The 14,423-nt window shown below is 38.1% G+C and overlaps 1 protein-coding gene across 4 annotated transcripts in view; it reads left to right on the top strand.

The window, feature by feature from the left end:
• Positions 1–14,423, top strand: part of SPAG9 (sperm associated antigen 9) — a 99,743-nt gene that overhangs the window by 8,810 nt on the left and 76,510 nt on the right. For all 4 annotated transcript variants that reach the window (XM_044982687.1, XM_044982684.1, XM_044982685.1 and 1 more), the window contains exon 2: positions 2,521–2,641. In XM_044982687.1, coding sequence (XP_044838622.1) covers positions 2,521–2,641 — 121 coding nt within the window. The remainder of the gene's footprint in view (positions 1–2,520; positions 2,642–14,423) is intronic.

Raw genomic sequence — 14,423 nt, 5'->3', positions numbered from 1 at the left:
ATCTGGTTTACTTCCTCCTCCTGGTATCACTTCCACGCATCACAGTCATGGGATGGGAGGAGGAAACAATTTCAGAAGATAAGGCTGCACTCTTTCTATTACACTGTGTTTTAGCTTTCTGGCTTTAGGTTATTGTCTGTTATCTTCATTATTATATATGCTGAATACTAGAATATGGGACAATACATTGTATTAGTTACTATGAAGTGAAGCTAGTAACTGGACTATTTTATTATTACTTTCCAGCCATCCCTGAAAGAATCAAAACAAGTTAGCTAGAATTTAAGTGTTATGTACAGTGTAGCTACAATAAAGCATTGATTGTTTGACACTTCTGATATTGGAACTACTACAACTTGGATCATTACATTGCTCCCACAGCTTGCATATAATACCATTACTGTACAACTGTACTTAAATTACTCGTGCACTCATTTGCTTGAACAACGAAGAGTAACGTTACCTGAAACAACTGATCTAGAATTTTAACTTTCATTAAACGCTTTTAGCTTTCATGTCTTTAACTCCCAATTTAAAACTTTGCTATGCATGTTAAAACTGCTGTGTCTGTCCCCCCACCACAGTATTATTAATAAGATTTGTATGTGAGAGTTGATTAAGCATATGTACACTTTGCCATTTTTAATCATTGTATGAGGGAGACAACACAGATAGTGGATTACGTGGCCCAGCCACCACACCTGTATGACAGCATGGGATTTCAGCTACTAGTACAAATTGATTTTGCATAATGCCCATATAGGAATTGGACTCAGATCATGAACTTCTCATAGGCTACTGAATAGTAATAACTATCAGATGGCAAGGCAAGTATTAAAAAATTGATTCCTGGGTGTAATTTTAACTGGATGGCAGCAGTGCTACTGGCATTTGTTCCTTAACACACACTTCCTGTTTTTCCCTCCTTCCCGCTTCCACATGTGTACAAAGGATTTTGAGATGCTTAATAGCTATGTGTGTTCATACTTTGTGCTGGAAGGCAAGTATCTATGGTTAGAAAGGGTCAGAGTGGTTGTCAAGGACTAAGTTATCTTAGTCTGCTTGGCACTGCTTTAAAGTTTTTTGATTACACCTTATTGGCCAAGTGATCAAGGGAAGTTAATTTGGACAAAATGTTCCAAAAATGAATACTGGAATGCTATATCAGGTAAATGGCATGCTGTGAGCTCACTATAAACATAAACTGTAAATGTTGTTCAAGTAAAAACAACGAGGCGTCCTTGTGGCACCTTAGAGACTAACACATTTATTTGGGCATAAGCTTTTGTGGGCTAAAGCCCACTTCATCAGATGCATGGAGTGAAAAATACAGTAAGCAGAATATATATTATAGCATGTGAAAAGATGGGAGTTGCCTGACTCCTCATGGTTTTTGCTGATACAGACTAACACGGCTGCTACTCTGAAACCAGTTGTTCAAGTGTGGTTCATAGATTCACTTCTGTTTGTAAACTCTTGACTACACAACATTTTCCTGTGAAATGCAAACTTTTTGGCTCCCATGGGCTGCGTTCTACATTCAGGAGTGAAAGTCAGTCTATTGAAAATAGTTTATGGAAATGATACTGTTCTAGGATCATGACGGTAGCTTTATAGGATCATAAATAGATGGTACTACATGAGGACTAGTGATTTGGCTGATGATTAAGCTGTTGATAGTAGAATTACTCACCTTTCTTTAGCACGTCTTCAAAACTTGTTGCATGTTAGCTCTTCTGTAGCCTATATAACAAATAGGTACTGTTTCCCATACTTCATAGTTTACTCTTTGTAAAACAGGTTGGCTTATGAAGAATTTATTCTACTTAAGAGAATAGGATCAATTTTCTACACTTCATTTAAATCCAGAATGGGTGTTGACTCAGTACTGATCTCAAAGTAACACAGAATGCTTAATAGTTAAAGAAGGCGGAGCACTGTCATGTTGTGTCAGAGCTTTGTTGCTTGTACCACAGTAGGAGGTGGGAAGGAAAACCTTGCCTTAGAAGTCACATGGAGCCCCTCACACCTCTTCTGGTGTATGGGCAGGACAAGAGATTCAGAGGCGGGCAGGTGGTAGGGTTTACATCTTTAAAAGCAAAAAAGCCACTTTGTTGGAGTAGAAAGAAAAATGTCCATAGTTCTATGTAAAAGGTAAGAGGATGTAGAGAAGCCAAACTTGCAGATTTGGTCACCCTAATTTAAGTGCTTTAAGACTTTGAAAAGTGGGCACACTAGTGAGAACTACTGTTCAGTACCTAAAATGTTTGAAGTTCTGCAGCTTAGTGTTTCAGGACAAATAATTAACTAATAACATACTTTTATAATAAAGTAAACTACTATATATTCCTCTTAATAAAAGTTGTTAGGATTTTCAAAAGGTCCTGAGGCAGTTAGCTACCATTTCCTTTGAATTTGTGAGCTTTAGGGGACTAACTCTGGCTTCTTTAAAAATCCTAACCTTGCTGCTCAGTGTCTAACCACACTAGTGAATATTTTATTTGTTTTTTTGTCTGTCAGAAATTCATTGAATTTGAAGATTCTCAAGAACAAGAAAAAAAGGACTTACAGACCCGAGTGGAATCATTAGAATCACAAACACGACAGCTTGAACTGAAAGCAAAAAATTATGCTGATCAAAGTAAGTAGAAATAGCTTATGTTGTAACTGCACTTTGATTACATTATGACTTCAGGATGATGTTAATTTTCACTCTAATTTAACCTACAGTAGTAATACATGACAAATCTTTTTCTGATGCCTGGTCCACCACTCTTGACATATGCACTTAAACTAGCTTTAATGTTGTTCCACCTCTAACTAGGATAGAAGTTTAGATGCCAACACATTTTATTCTGATGATTCCTTTATCATCCTATACTCTAGGACACAACACTATCTTCATTTTACAGAACTCTTTTTAGGTCAGGGTATAAGTCTTAAGCTATCGCTATACTAAAGAGCTTACGGTGGTGTAGCTGTATTGGTGCAGCTGTGCCACTGTAAGCTCCTAAGCCAACAGGAGAGAGCTCTCCCATCGACTTAATTAATCCATCCTCAATGAGCAGTTGCAGCAGCGCTCCCACTGATATAACACCGTCCACACCAGCGCTTAGGTTGATGTAACTTATGTCGCTTGGTGGTGGCTTATTCACAGCCCTAGTGACAAAAATTATACCGACCTAAGGGATAGTGTAGACATGCCTTAGTGTGCAAGAAGTGTTACGCGGTCCAGTCTATAAATTGATGTTGATTACTGACTCCTTCCACTTTGCTGCTTGTAAGAGGATTCTCAGTGTCCGAGGCGTGTGTAAATAACCAACTGTTTTTTTTCGTTTGACCAAACTGAAAAATCAAGGTTTTTGTTTTGATGTGAAATGAAATACTTCAGAATTTTTTGACAAAAGTCAAAAATTCATTTTGGTCAAATTAAATGTTCCATTTGACCTAAAATGAAACATTTTAATTTTTTCAGATTTTATACTTTTTATAATTTTTTAATAAACTTGAAGTAAAATTTGAAATGAAAGGTCATAACATTTTGTTTTGAAAATATCAGTGAAACATGCTGACTTTTTTTTGAACTGAAACAGTTGGTTGGATTGGTTGACCTAAATCTTCAATTTTTGGCAAAAAAAAGTTTAATCTGAACATTTACCCCCATCTTTGCTCTTTATTGGAATCTCCTGCTTCACCTTCAATGTTTGAAAATGTCAGTTGTCTGCTGAAAGATCATTTCCACTGTTCCAGGTTCTAGCTACAAAGACCTTTCAGGGTGTTTGGTGCTGGGCCGTAGGCTGTGGCCTGTTGAAAGATTAGAATAAATTCTAGACAGACTTCCTTCAGACCCCAGGGCAAAAGGTTATGTATGATAACAGAACCCAAGATGATTATATTAGAGGAGAAAATACCTCAAGTACAAATCACAGAAACCTAGAAATGGGAGAGTCAGAAACTCACTGAAATCCCAAACAGGAGATGAATGAGACTCCATATTTTTTCTAGAGTAATGTCTCATTTTATTTCTTTGTGGCAGTCTTGATGGCTTTCATTTTGCCTAAAGAAGTATTGGACCTCTGTTATTAACACCACTTTCCTGTTCACTCTCATCATAAAATGGCCATCTGTAGTTCCTCACTTCCATTTCTAATTACTACTCCTAATCCTCCCTGGTTTACTTTTCTCCTCTTGTCCAGGTTTGAGCAGGAATCTCTTGTAAGGATTTGACAGGCTGCTGTTTGGACGTTGTTTGCATTTTAGGTGTGTCCATCTACCTTTCAGACTTTGGGAAATCAACCAGAACAGTCCTCAGTAGGTTAGCAATAAGTGCGGATGCCCTAATGTTATCTTTCTTTTTGTCCAGTTTGCTGGGCCAGGCATGAACAGAAAATATTTTTTTACCACCATTATAAACCTTGGAATATTGGTATTTTTCCAGCCTGACAATCAAGTGCTTTGTGGGAGGGTGTTCTATATTTCTGCAGCATCCAGACGGGTAAATGTGGTGTGTCCATGGCTTCTACAAGATTCAGTATCATAAATGCATTAGTCATTGATAAAAAAGGGGCTGCTGGAACATGTGGAGCTGCTGGAACATGGGGGGAGGGATAGCTCAGTGGTTTGAGCATTGGCCTGCTAAACTCAGGGTTGAGAGTTCAATCCTTGAGGGAGCCACTTAAGGATCTGGGGCAAAAATCAGTAATTGGTCCTGCTAGTGAAGGCAGGGGGCTGGACTCTATGACCTTTCAAGGTCCCTTCCAGTTCTAGGAGATTGGTATATCTCCTATTATTATTATTTATTTGCTGAGACCATTGTCTTTCTAGGAAACAGCTATTTCAACCTATTGGTTTTTTTAAAGTGTAATATTTGGGGTTATTTTAAAGATGCCTCAATTGCATGAAGATAGAAAAATTTTATGCTGTTTGCGAGTAGTTGCTGAAGTACTGAATGCAAACTTTTAGTCACTTGACTAACTTTCAGATATACATTCTTCCAATACAGGTCCACTAATGAAGCATCCTCCTTAGTCTAGTTAATTCTGCTGGAGGCAGAGATATTTTGTTCTACACTAGTTTACTCTACTATGTAAAATTACCTTAAAACACTGATGTAATTTCGTTGTGGTATATTGTTGGAGTAGGAGAATAGCTGTTGTGCTAAAGTCAGTAATGTGGGAATAAGTTTACTTAAGTGAAATGTCAGCTGAGGCTTTAGAAATGAGAGCATCTTCACCTCTAATGCTGATTAGCCTGTTTTATGAGAAATGAGGCATTGCTCAAATACTTTTTTGTCCTAAGTGGGGGATCAAGTATTAAATAGAACTTTCACTTTATAGGGATACTTTCTGTTAACTTAGTCCCAAAATTAACTTGTGCAAATTTTGCACAACCTACTAATAGACGTCTTTCTGAAAACTTGAAAAAAAATAATTTACATATATTTTGGCTTACGTTTTTGCTGCATTATTTCTGACACAAAGATATTGTGGACTGCATGAAAATCAAAGTGAAATTAATTTATTTTAGCTAACTGAATTGTAGAAGGATTTAAAAAAAAACAAAAAACCCCTCTCCCCACAAATCATAAGTTGAAGGTGAAGGTTCTACAGTATTTGGTGCTAGATTGATTTTAATTGATTAGTGTTTTGTCTAGTCTACTGTTAAATGTCCCTAGATTATATGTTTTAATCTAGTGGTGTTCATAGCATAGGTATAGAAATGTTCTACAAATTTATTAATGTGAATATTCTTTTAATGGTAACTTAACAAAATCAAGATGTGCAGTGCTTTAAAATTTGCTTAAACTATTGATGAAAAATGTTACATTAAAGACTTAGGAAAGGTAGTGATATATAGATAGATATATATAGAGATATAGAGATATAGCTCCTAATGCTGGGCTACAACACAACCTTGCCAGTCCAGATGCTGTTACCTGGCACTGGTTCTCAATTTCCACCCTTTTAAGCACGATGCTACTTATCAAAACACACTTTTTGCACCATCTCCTTCCTATCTCCTTTTGTTCCTTCTCCTCAGCCAGCTTTCTTTCTTTCATGGTGGATGATTTCTCTGTAATACTAATGAGTAATGTGTAGCTGTCTTCTCTTCATGGGTAATATGTAGCTCTTGTCCTCCTCTCTCACCTAAACATTTTACTCACAGGAAGACGGTTGGTTGTTTGGTTGTTTGGTTGTTTGGTTGTTTGGTTGTTTGGTTGTTTGGTTGTTTGGTTGTTTGGTTGTTTGGTTGTTTGGTTGTTTGGTTGTTTGGTTGTTTGGTTGTTTGGTTGTTTGGTTGTTTGGTTGTTTGGTTGTTTGGTGCATGCATGCATCTACGGCAAGGGTAGAGATTGAAGAGCTAGGTAATGTGCTCTGAAGTATGTAAAAGGAGGGTGACACAGATCATAACTGTGTTTTCTTAAATTGAATACTGGAGTTATGTGGTATTTGATTAGACAAAGACCCTGCTTCTCAGCGGATTAGAATATTATGGGCAGATCTTTGCATAGTGTATTTTGCAGGAGTACGTGCCTCAAATACTGTATATGATATGCTCAAACAGAGAGACTCCTATAGGAATTGACAAAGTAAACTCAGTGTCACGGACCCTGGATAGGCTGGCCCCACTGAGACCCTCTTTCAGTCCCCTGAGTGGATCTCTTTAAAATGCTACACCCATGCCTTCACTTCTCTGCAGTGAGATCCTGCAATCCAGCCACGCTCTATCTGGGTCTCTAGATTACAGCCCCTGGGTAATAACCTTGACTAATTCAGCAGATCCAACGAGAGCTGGTCCCTGCAAGGGTTTCCTTTTGGGAGCCTGTGACAACATATGCTTGTAGGGAGACAGAAATAGCTTCTTGAAAACAAAGCATGATTTATTTTGCCCAAAAGGTTTGCAACAGAGGAGTGGATTTAAAATAACAGACCTACACTCATATTTCCTTACTTAAACTTACCTTTCTGTCCATAGCTCAAGTGAGTTTGGCTTATTCTCCATCTCTTTGTTGGGAGAAAGAGCATTCATGGCTTTTAGCCTTCTCCTGTCTCCGAATGTCTGGCACATTCTGGTCAGCCTCTCTCAGCTCATCCAAAACCTATCTTCCTTTTCTAGTTTCTTTGAGGGGTTAGGTCACCTTTTGGGTATGTCTGCACTGCAAGCAGAGGTATGACTGTCACGTGTGTAGGCATACTCGAGGTAGCTTTGATCTAGCTGGCTTGAATATTAAAGCAGTGAAACTGTAGCAGCACAGGGTGTATGTATAAGCCTGCCAGAGCATTTTTTTCCTGATATCCTCTGTCAGAAGCTGCATATAACTGAAGAGGCTCACCTCAGGACTCTAACTCCTCCCCTGTTACCATCTACCTAAAAAGTGTGCTGGTCTAGCATTTAGTTCCTTTTTGTGCAGTTACATGAGGAAATTGTTGCCTTAATGGAGAATGCTAGCTTCATGTCTGGCCTCTTAATGCTAAATTACAGCCTGACTTTTTTCAAAAGTGCAGTTCCTGTTAAAGTTGTCTCGCAGGTCTACAGCACCTTTTAAAAGCAGGCCATTTCACTAAACTTTATACAATATTGGATTTCTTTAGCCAGTAGTTGTGGCATACTCAGGAATGGTGGTTTAAATTTAGTTCTACTTTTTGCTTCTCTTATAGCACTGATTCAGTTTTTGTTGTCTAAATTGAGTGCTCCATGTTTCACCTTTAAGGCAAGAAATATGAGGTGTTTGGTAGAAATTCAGCACACATTTGGAAGTGATCTGCCAAACTAATACTATTAATGTGTGTTTAAGATTTATAACCTACAATATCTAACTTCAGTCTGCGTTACTTGGATTTCTAAAAAGCCCTCAAACATTAATATTTTTAAAAAATGGACTTGCTTACATTTACTATGGAATGTCTTTTTAAATCAAGATGGATTTGTTACATGTTGACAGTACATAACACCATAGAATGCCACATTTTTATACTGTTTAGTATCTGCTATAATCAGTTTATGTATGGTTACTTTACTACCTTTTAATGTGAAGACTTCTGCTGTTTGTTTGGATTTGGCATCTCTATTGCAGTAGGCACATTAAGGCTATTGGAGGCAGTGCAGGTTTGGCGTTTTGTTTCAGTGTCATTTCAGAATCAGTTGTCAGATCAGAATAGTTGCTATGTAAAACAGTTATTAGTTTGCTAGTTCATATTTGGAAGTTAATTCATGTTAATTGCTTGGAAAAAGGCTTGTTCCAGAAGCGGAATTTAGTACTGGTAAGTGGTGTTTTTTAGGAGAAAATTGCATTTTGCTTTTGGAATATCAGTCATCAGAAACGTAGAATTCAAGGATTAGAAACTTGACTAGCAAACCTTTCTAAAATTTTGGAAGTATACATCTTGCTAGAACACTGGTTTTTGAATACTTAAATAGTGCACCAATCAAACTTTAATGAGTTTTTCATATGCTACATCCCTCTGCTTCTCACTGCTATGTATTCCTACTTCTTTCTACTTTCTGGGCACCAGCTGGGAGCATAGGAGACAGTCTCTCCACTCTCAGTTCTGGGTCCACAGTACCTTGTGGCTGTAGAGAGAAATGACAGGTAAAATAGTGATCAGTCCTTTCAGAACTGTACTGGAGCATGTTCACTTACTAATCTTTGAGGGATTCATGTATACGTTAGTGTGAGCGCAGACGTATAATTCAAGAAGGCATTTAGCCCCTGACTATTGTATTTCTGATTTATTTAGGAAGGTTCTATTTAAATAAAGGTGCACCATAATTGTTACTAGGCCTTGGAGCATTAGGGAAGATTCTTGTCATTAAGATGTCAACTTGAAACTAAGTGTGTTAGCCTGGAATTGCCTTCACACTTTTGATTACATAGCAATTTTCTTGGATGTGATACAGTTTCATTTAATGTGAAATGAGTAGAGGCTCCTGCTTTTCTGATTGGTAACTCTTTGAAGATGTTATGACTTACTGTGTGATCAAGTGCTTCTTCTATGCTAAACTTTACTCTCACACGCATCTCCAGTGTAAAATTAAGCTTTGGGATAGAAGTATTGCACAGTTCAGAAATAATATAATCCCCCTCTTTAGTAATTTTTGACTGCAGATTTTTTTTTGAGTTAGATAAGACCATTAACATACTGAAAATAAATTGGGTTTTTACAAATGTCTTGTTTGTCCTTTGTGATTTTGTATACACAAATCAGAATGCCTCCTTAATCATTCTTGTTTCTGAAACCTCTCTTCCCTATTATGGGAATATTCCCATGGGACTGAATGTAAATCTGGCCCTAATAATTGTGTCTACTGCAGAAATCACTTATTACCTGTCTCTGAAATCCTCTGAAAGGCCCAAATCATGTTTTCTTTGACAAATTGAGCCACCCTAGATATCTGTGTTACTGTTTTGAGATGGTAGATTCTGTCTAAGTTATCCACCATTAACGGTCTTGTATGCTTTCATCATACTAGAAGCAAATTTTATAGAATTAATTATTCACTTTATCCATTGTTTTAACTATAACTCTGCAGTTTAACTCTTGTTCATAAGATCTTGGCCTGGTTGTAGAGGCTTACTCTTAGAAAAACTACAAATCATACTTGCTTAAGTGATATTTCCAGTGATACATTTTCATATTTAAATTCTAATTTAATGTTTACACTGAGGCTGCCTTGATCTCCAATAAATGACTAAATACTGGAATTTTATACACTAACACTGTTCCCTAATTGTTCATAACAGTTAAATTAATAGGACTGCATATAGTATATTGCGGTATTAAAAGTTCTTGCTTTTTGAACCGGAATACTTTCTACAGCTAATACATAATGTGAATTTAAGAGCCTAGATTTTGTGGGGTATGATATCCTATTAGAATGCATGTATTCTTAAACCCTAAGTACTGCTGCTTTAGAACACTAACCTCATGAAGCAAATATCACGTTGCCTAGTTCTGTAGAAAATTGATTAAACTCCATTGTGCAACAAAATAACTGCAAAACACTTGGGTCTTCAGAACATTCTTGTTGAGCAGTAAATTTAAAAAAAAAAGGTTAGTTAAGTTTCAGTCTAGAATTGCAGCAATAGAAGCTGAAGTCTTATTTGTAATATATTAGGTCACAGATAGTTACAGGGCAATTTTCTCCCTGCGTGTCGTATCCATTGTCTTGACCAGGGATCTCAAACTCAAATGACCACGAGGGCCACATGAGGACTAGTACATTGGCCTGAGGGCTGCCTTACTGACACCTCCCTCCCACTGTCCTTGGCCCCGCCCCCACTCCACCTCTTCCATGAGGCCCTGCCCTGCCTTTTCCCACCCCTTCCCTACCCCCATTCTAACCCCTTCCCCAGAACCTGGGGGACGAGGGGCACAGGGGTGTGTGTGTTGCTGTTGCTTCAGGCACCGTGGCCAATGGGAGCTGCTGGGGGCGGTGCCTGAAGCAACAGCAACACCCCCCGCCCTGTGCTGACCCTCCTCCCCCAGGGTCCGGCCACTTCCTGGAGCGGCACGGGGCAAGGCAGGCAGGCAGGAAGCCTGCCCTGCCCCTGCTATGTGTCAGGCCGGAGCCGCTCTAGGTAAGGGCTGAGGGGCCGCAAGGAGTTCACAGGCTGCAGAAAATAACCTCGCGGGTCACGTGTTTGAGACCCCTGGTCTTGACAGTGTGACCTCCCCTGGAGGAACCAACCACGTAGTGCAGTGAGGTAGTTAGTGCCATGCTATTCAACTCTTGAACTGTTGCCAAGTCTGGTACTGGTGGGCCTACCTGGAATGGCTTTGTGGTTTGATCCCTCAGTCTCTAAGAAATGAATGAAAACCACCTACTAACTTCACATAAATTGCAAAACTGGACATCAGATGGTCAAACTCTGGATATTACTCACTTGAACTTGAGCAAGGCATTCAACCTGTATTAAAAAATTATTTATATTGCACCAGAAAAGGGTGAAGATCCAGCTGACACGGTCTTATAACATAACTTTATCAACTTAAAATGTTTTCTAGAAAAACCTTGTTTTTTGTTTCAGTATCAATCCTTTATTTGAGACAACAGGCTGGCCTGTTTAATGTAGTTGTTGACCTACTGCACCCACTGGCATTGATTCTTCCTCTGTATTCTGTGGAGATCGATAGCCCACTAGATGGAGCAGAGCTACAGTTAGAGAGCTAGTCATAGGAGTCAGTCACGTTACAGAACTGGAGACACAAATGTAGTAGAAAATCAGAACAACATAATGGCTCAATGTGCTTTAAACTCTACTCATGTGAAGCCTATTAATAAAACTAAGAGTGTGGGGGGGGGGTAGGGGGGACAGGACGTTTTAAGTTAACCAGTATTCGTCATAAACATTACCTGACCAATATCAGCAGTGACGTATTTCTCAGGGGAAAGTTAACGATGAAAGGTTTAGCTACTGCCCAGGCCTGATAAGCTACAGATTTGTTGAGGATCTCTAGTTTGTTAAATTTTAGACTGCCTTCTAAATTTTACTTATGTAAAAAACTTCACTTGCTGTAGTTGTTGTTTACAGCAAAGGGTGTGTAACATTTTAAATGTCTTTTTGGATTTTACGTTATGGCTTGTCACTGTTAGTAACCTGGCTTCTTTTATAAAGTTAATGCACTGTAGTTTTAGCATCACTGTTCTCCTGGTATTGAGCTCTTTTAGAAACAGCAGCATTTTGTATCGTGATTCCCATTCTTCACTCTGTCCTTTTTTCACCCTGTAGTCATTGTCAGGACGCTCCATTACTTTGGATGTAGGTTGGCTAAACAATGTGGTAGATTCAAGTTGTTCTGGCAGAAACTGTCTTTTGCTTTTGTCTTTAGAGTCAAGCTCAGTGGGTTTCAGTTCTTGGGCATGGGGGGATCCTAGAGTGCTACTGTTATATAAACATTAAATGAAAGTAACATGGATTTTAGACGACAGCTTATTTAAAAAATTTCACTTGTTTGTCAAGTTTAAAGATTTTCAGTGATAGTTTCTACTTGATCAAATTGGGAACTCAGTGGGACTTAAAGCAATATTAGTGGACACATTACAGTCTTAAGGTAATGGATGTCTGTTCATTTTATGTATCATAAGGGTAGCCGTATTAGTCTGGATCTGTAAAAGCAGCAGAGAGTCCTGTGGCACCTTTATAGATTAACAGATGTATTGGAGCATGAGCTTTCGTGGGTATGCATCCGATGAAGTGGGTATTCACCCACGAAAGCTCATGCTCCAATATGTCTGTTAGTCTATAAGGTGCCACAGGACTCTTTGCTGCTTGTTCATTTTATGGAATTCTGCAAGCAAAAAACTGAATATATGCACATTGCTATTTACTCGGGAGCAAATATTTCTGTAATCTTGGAAGTCTATATCAGCATATTGTCAATTTAAAAACTTTAACTACAGTGTAGAACAAGTATTAAATGTGAACTATTTGAAGGTGTTTAAACTCTTGCCAAGGAACTGAGTTTACTATTTGTCTTAAACAGTATGTTTTACCCTCAGATTCTGTCCAGCTTTCTTATTGCTTTGTAGTTAAAACCCTTGTGTTGAATCAATTTAGTTTTTCCCTGCCAAGGTTGGGATGGTCAGTTTAACAAGTAGACACTAAAGATTAAAGAAGGTGTGTTCTGTATCTTTTAAAGTTGGTGTGAGACATGTTGTTAGGGAATCAGGTGAAGGAAGACTGTCCAAGGAGAACCTTCAGAATGGGCTTAAGTGTCATGCAAGTAAGGCCCACTAATAAATGGGATCTCTTTGCCCTGCCTACAAAGCAGGAGCTGATAATTCCTCTTAAGGAGGCATCTGATCAGTTGGATTTGGCTTTCTAGCAGGTTTGTTTCTCTTTCTCCCCCTTAGGCTAATCAGCAGTTTGAGGCAGAGGACAACAAACAGATGGAGGGTGTTCCAAACTTGGCAAAAGCCATCAAACTTGGGAGGTAAGATCTGATTTTTGAACAGGCAGGGCAGGCAGCTTTTATTGCCTAATCCTTCGTACTTGTTCTCAGGATGGAGGTGGAAGTTCCAAATGCTTCACCTCAGTTTCCCTTAATACTGAATTTCCTGTTTTGAGGCTTGACTGGTTCAGTTTGAGCTGAACTGGATGAGTTAAATCAAGGAGGCTTAAGTTTTCATATGGAGTACTGGTATTTCAGATCTTTGGATATTGTTTCACTTTGTGCTGTATATCAGATTGCAGATGGGTCTTGAGCGTATGTTAAAGTGAACATTTTCTTTCATGGAAGCTTTGTTTTTCCAATGGAATCTATTTTCTTTTCAGTCTAGTGTTCTGATTTTTTGAATATTTACAACTTGGTTTACATACTATATTCAAAGCTGACTAATATTTGTATAGATGCAGAACTTGATTGAGGATTTAGAGCTCTGTATAAAATTGTCCAAAAAAAAATTAGTTAAAAAAATTACTTCCTTAAATTGATCAATGGGGATTCTTCCACTGTTCAGGGTAGTATTTTTCAATGTGTAAAACACCATTTAAATGAAATAGGTAAGGTGTTATTTAATAGGTGTGTATTGTACCTGGAAAGATTGAACTTTTAGAATCTACTCTGCAGTATTGCAAAATCAATATTGAACTTGTAATGTGTTATGACAAATTGGGCTATAATGAATTTGGAGGGCATTCAGTTAACTTCACTAATTCTATTTTTTTCTGAAATTGAGATTGGTGATATGCAATATCTGAGAAACTAGACTTCAATCTATGCTGAATATTAAACAATAGAAGTAATTGAAGTAAAGGACTGTTTGTGGTTAGATACTCTTGGTAGCGGACACAAAATTTAGTACAGATTAAGTCTGACAAAAGTTGCTCAATTCTTGATGCTCCTGGCTGTCTTAAATGGCAGCAGATAATGATCTTGCCAAGTCATCGTCTTAAAATACATGTGAATGTAATTATAAATAAGGCTAACTGTTAGATCTCTCCCTTCATCTGAATAGTTATATTTGGCTAGCAGGAAAATTGAGAATAGATTTTTCAGCAATTTAAGTATTTATTTCAATGAAAGGGCCAAAACAGGTTGTTTTTAATCTCTGCTTAAAACTTTCTGTAGGCTTCCTTCACCCCACCATCCTTGTGGTGATATCTTTTAAATACTTTTCTAGCCAGAAATAGGGGTCTGAGACATTGGATTGCAAAAGGAACTTTTTCAGTTGCTTTATGATCATTTCTTTAATATAATCTCAAATTTCTACATGTTTGTTTTTAAATCCCTTCCCTGTGAGGCTGTAGGGTGTCCCAAATGGCACTACAGTTAGCCTACTGAAATGGATGTTACCTGGCCGATTTCAGACTCCTACTCTGCTCCATGTGCAAGCTGAGCAAAATGAAAATGAGGCAACCTTCAGACTTAAATTTGTTGCCCTGGTGGTGGTATTGCCAGTCTAAAGGGCTTTGTGTACTG

Source organism: Mauremys mutica, chromosome 12 (assembly GCF_020497125.1).
Source record: "Mauremys mutica isolate MM-2020 ecotype Southern chromosome 12, ASM2049712v1, whole genome shotgun sequence".
NCBI lineage: Eukaryota > Metazoa > Chordata > Testudines > Geoemydidae > Mauremys > Mauremys mutica.
Note: the sequence above shows the minus strand (reverse complement) of the source record. Positions and strands in the feature narration are given on the sequence as shown.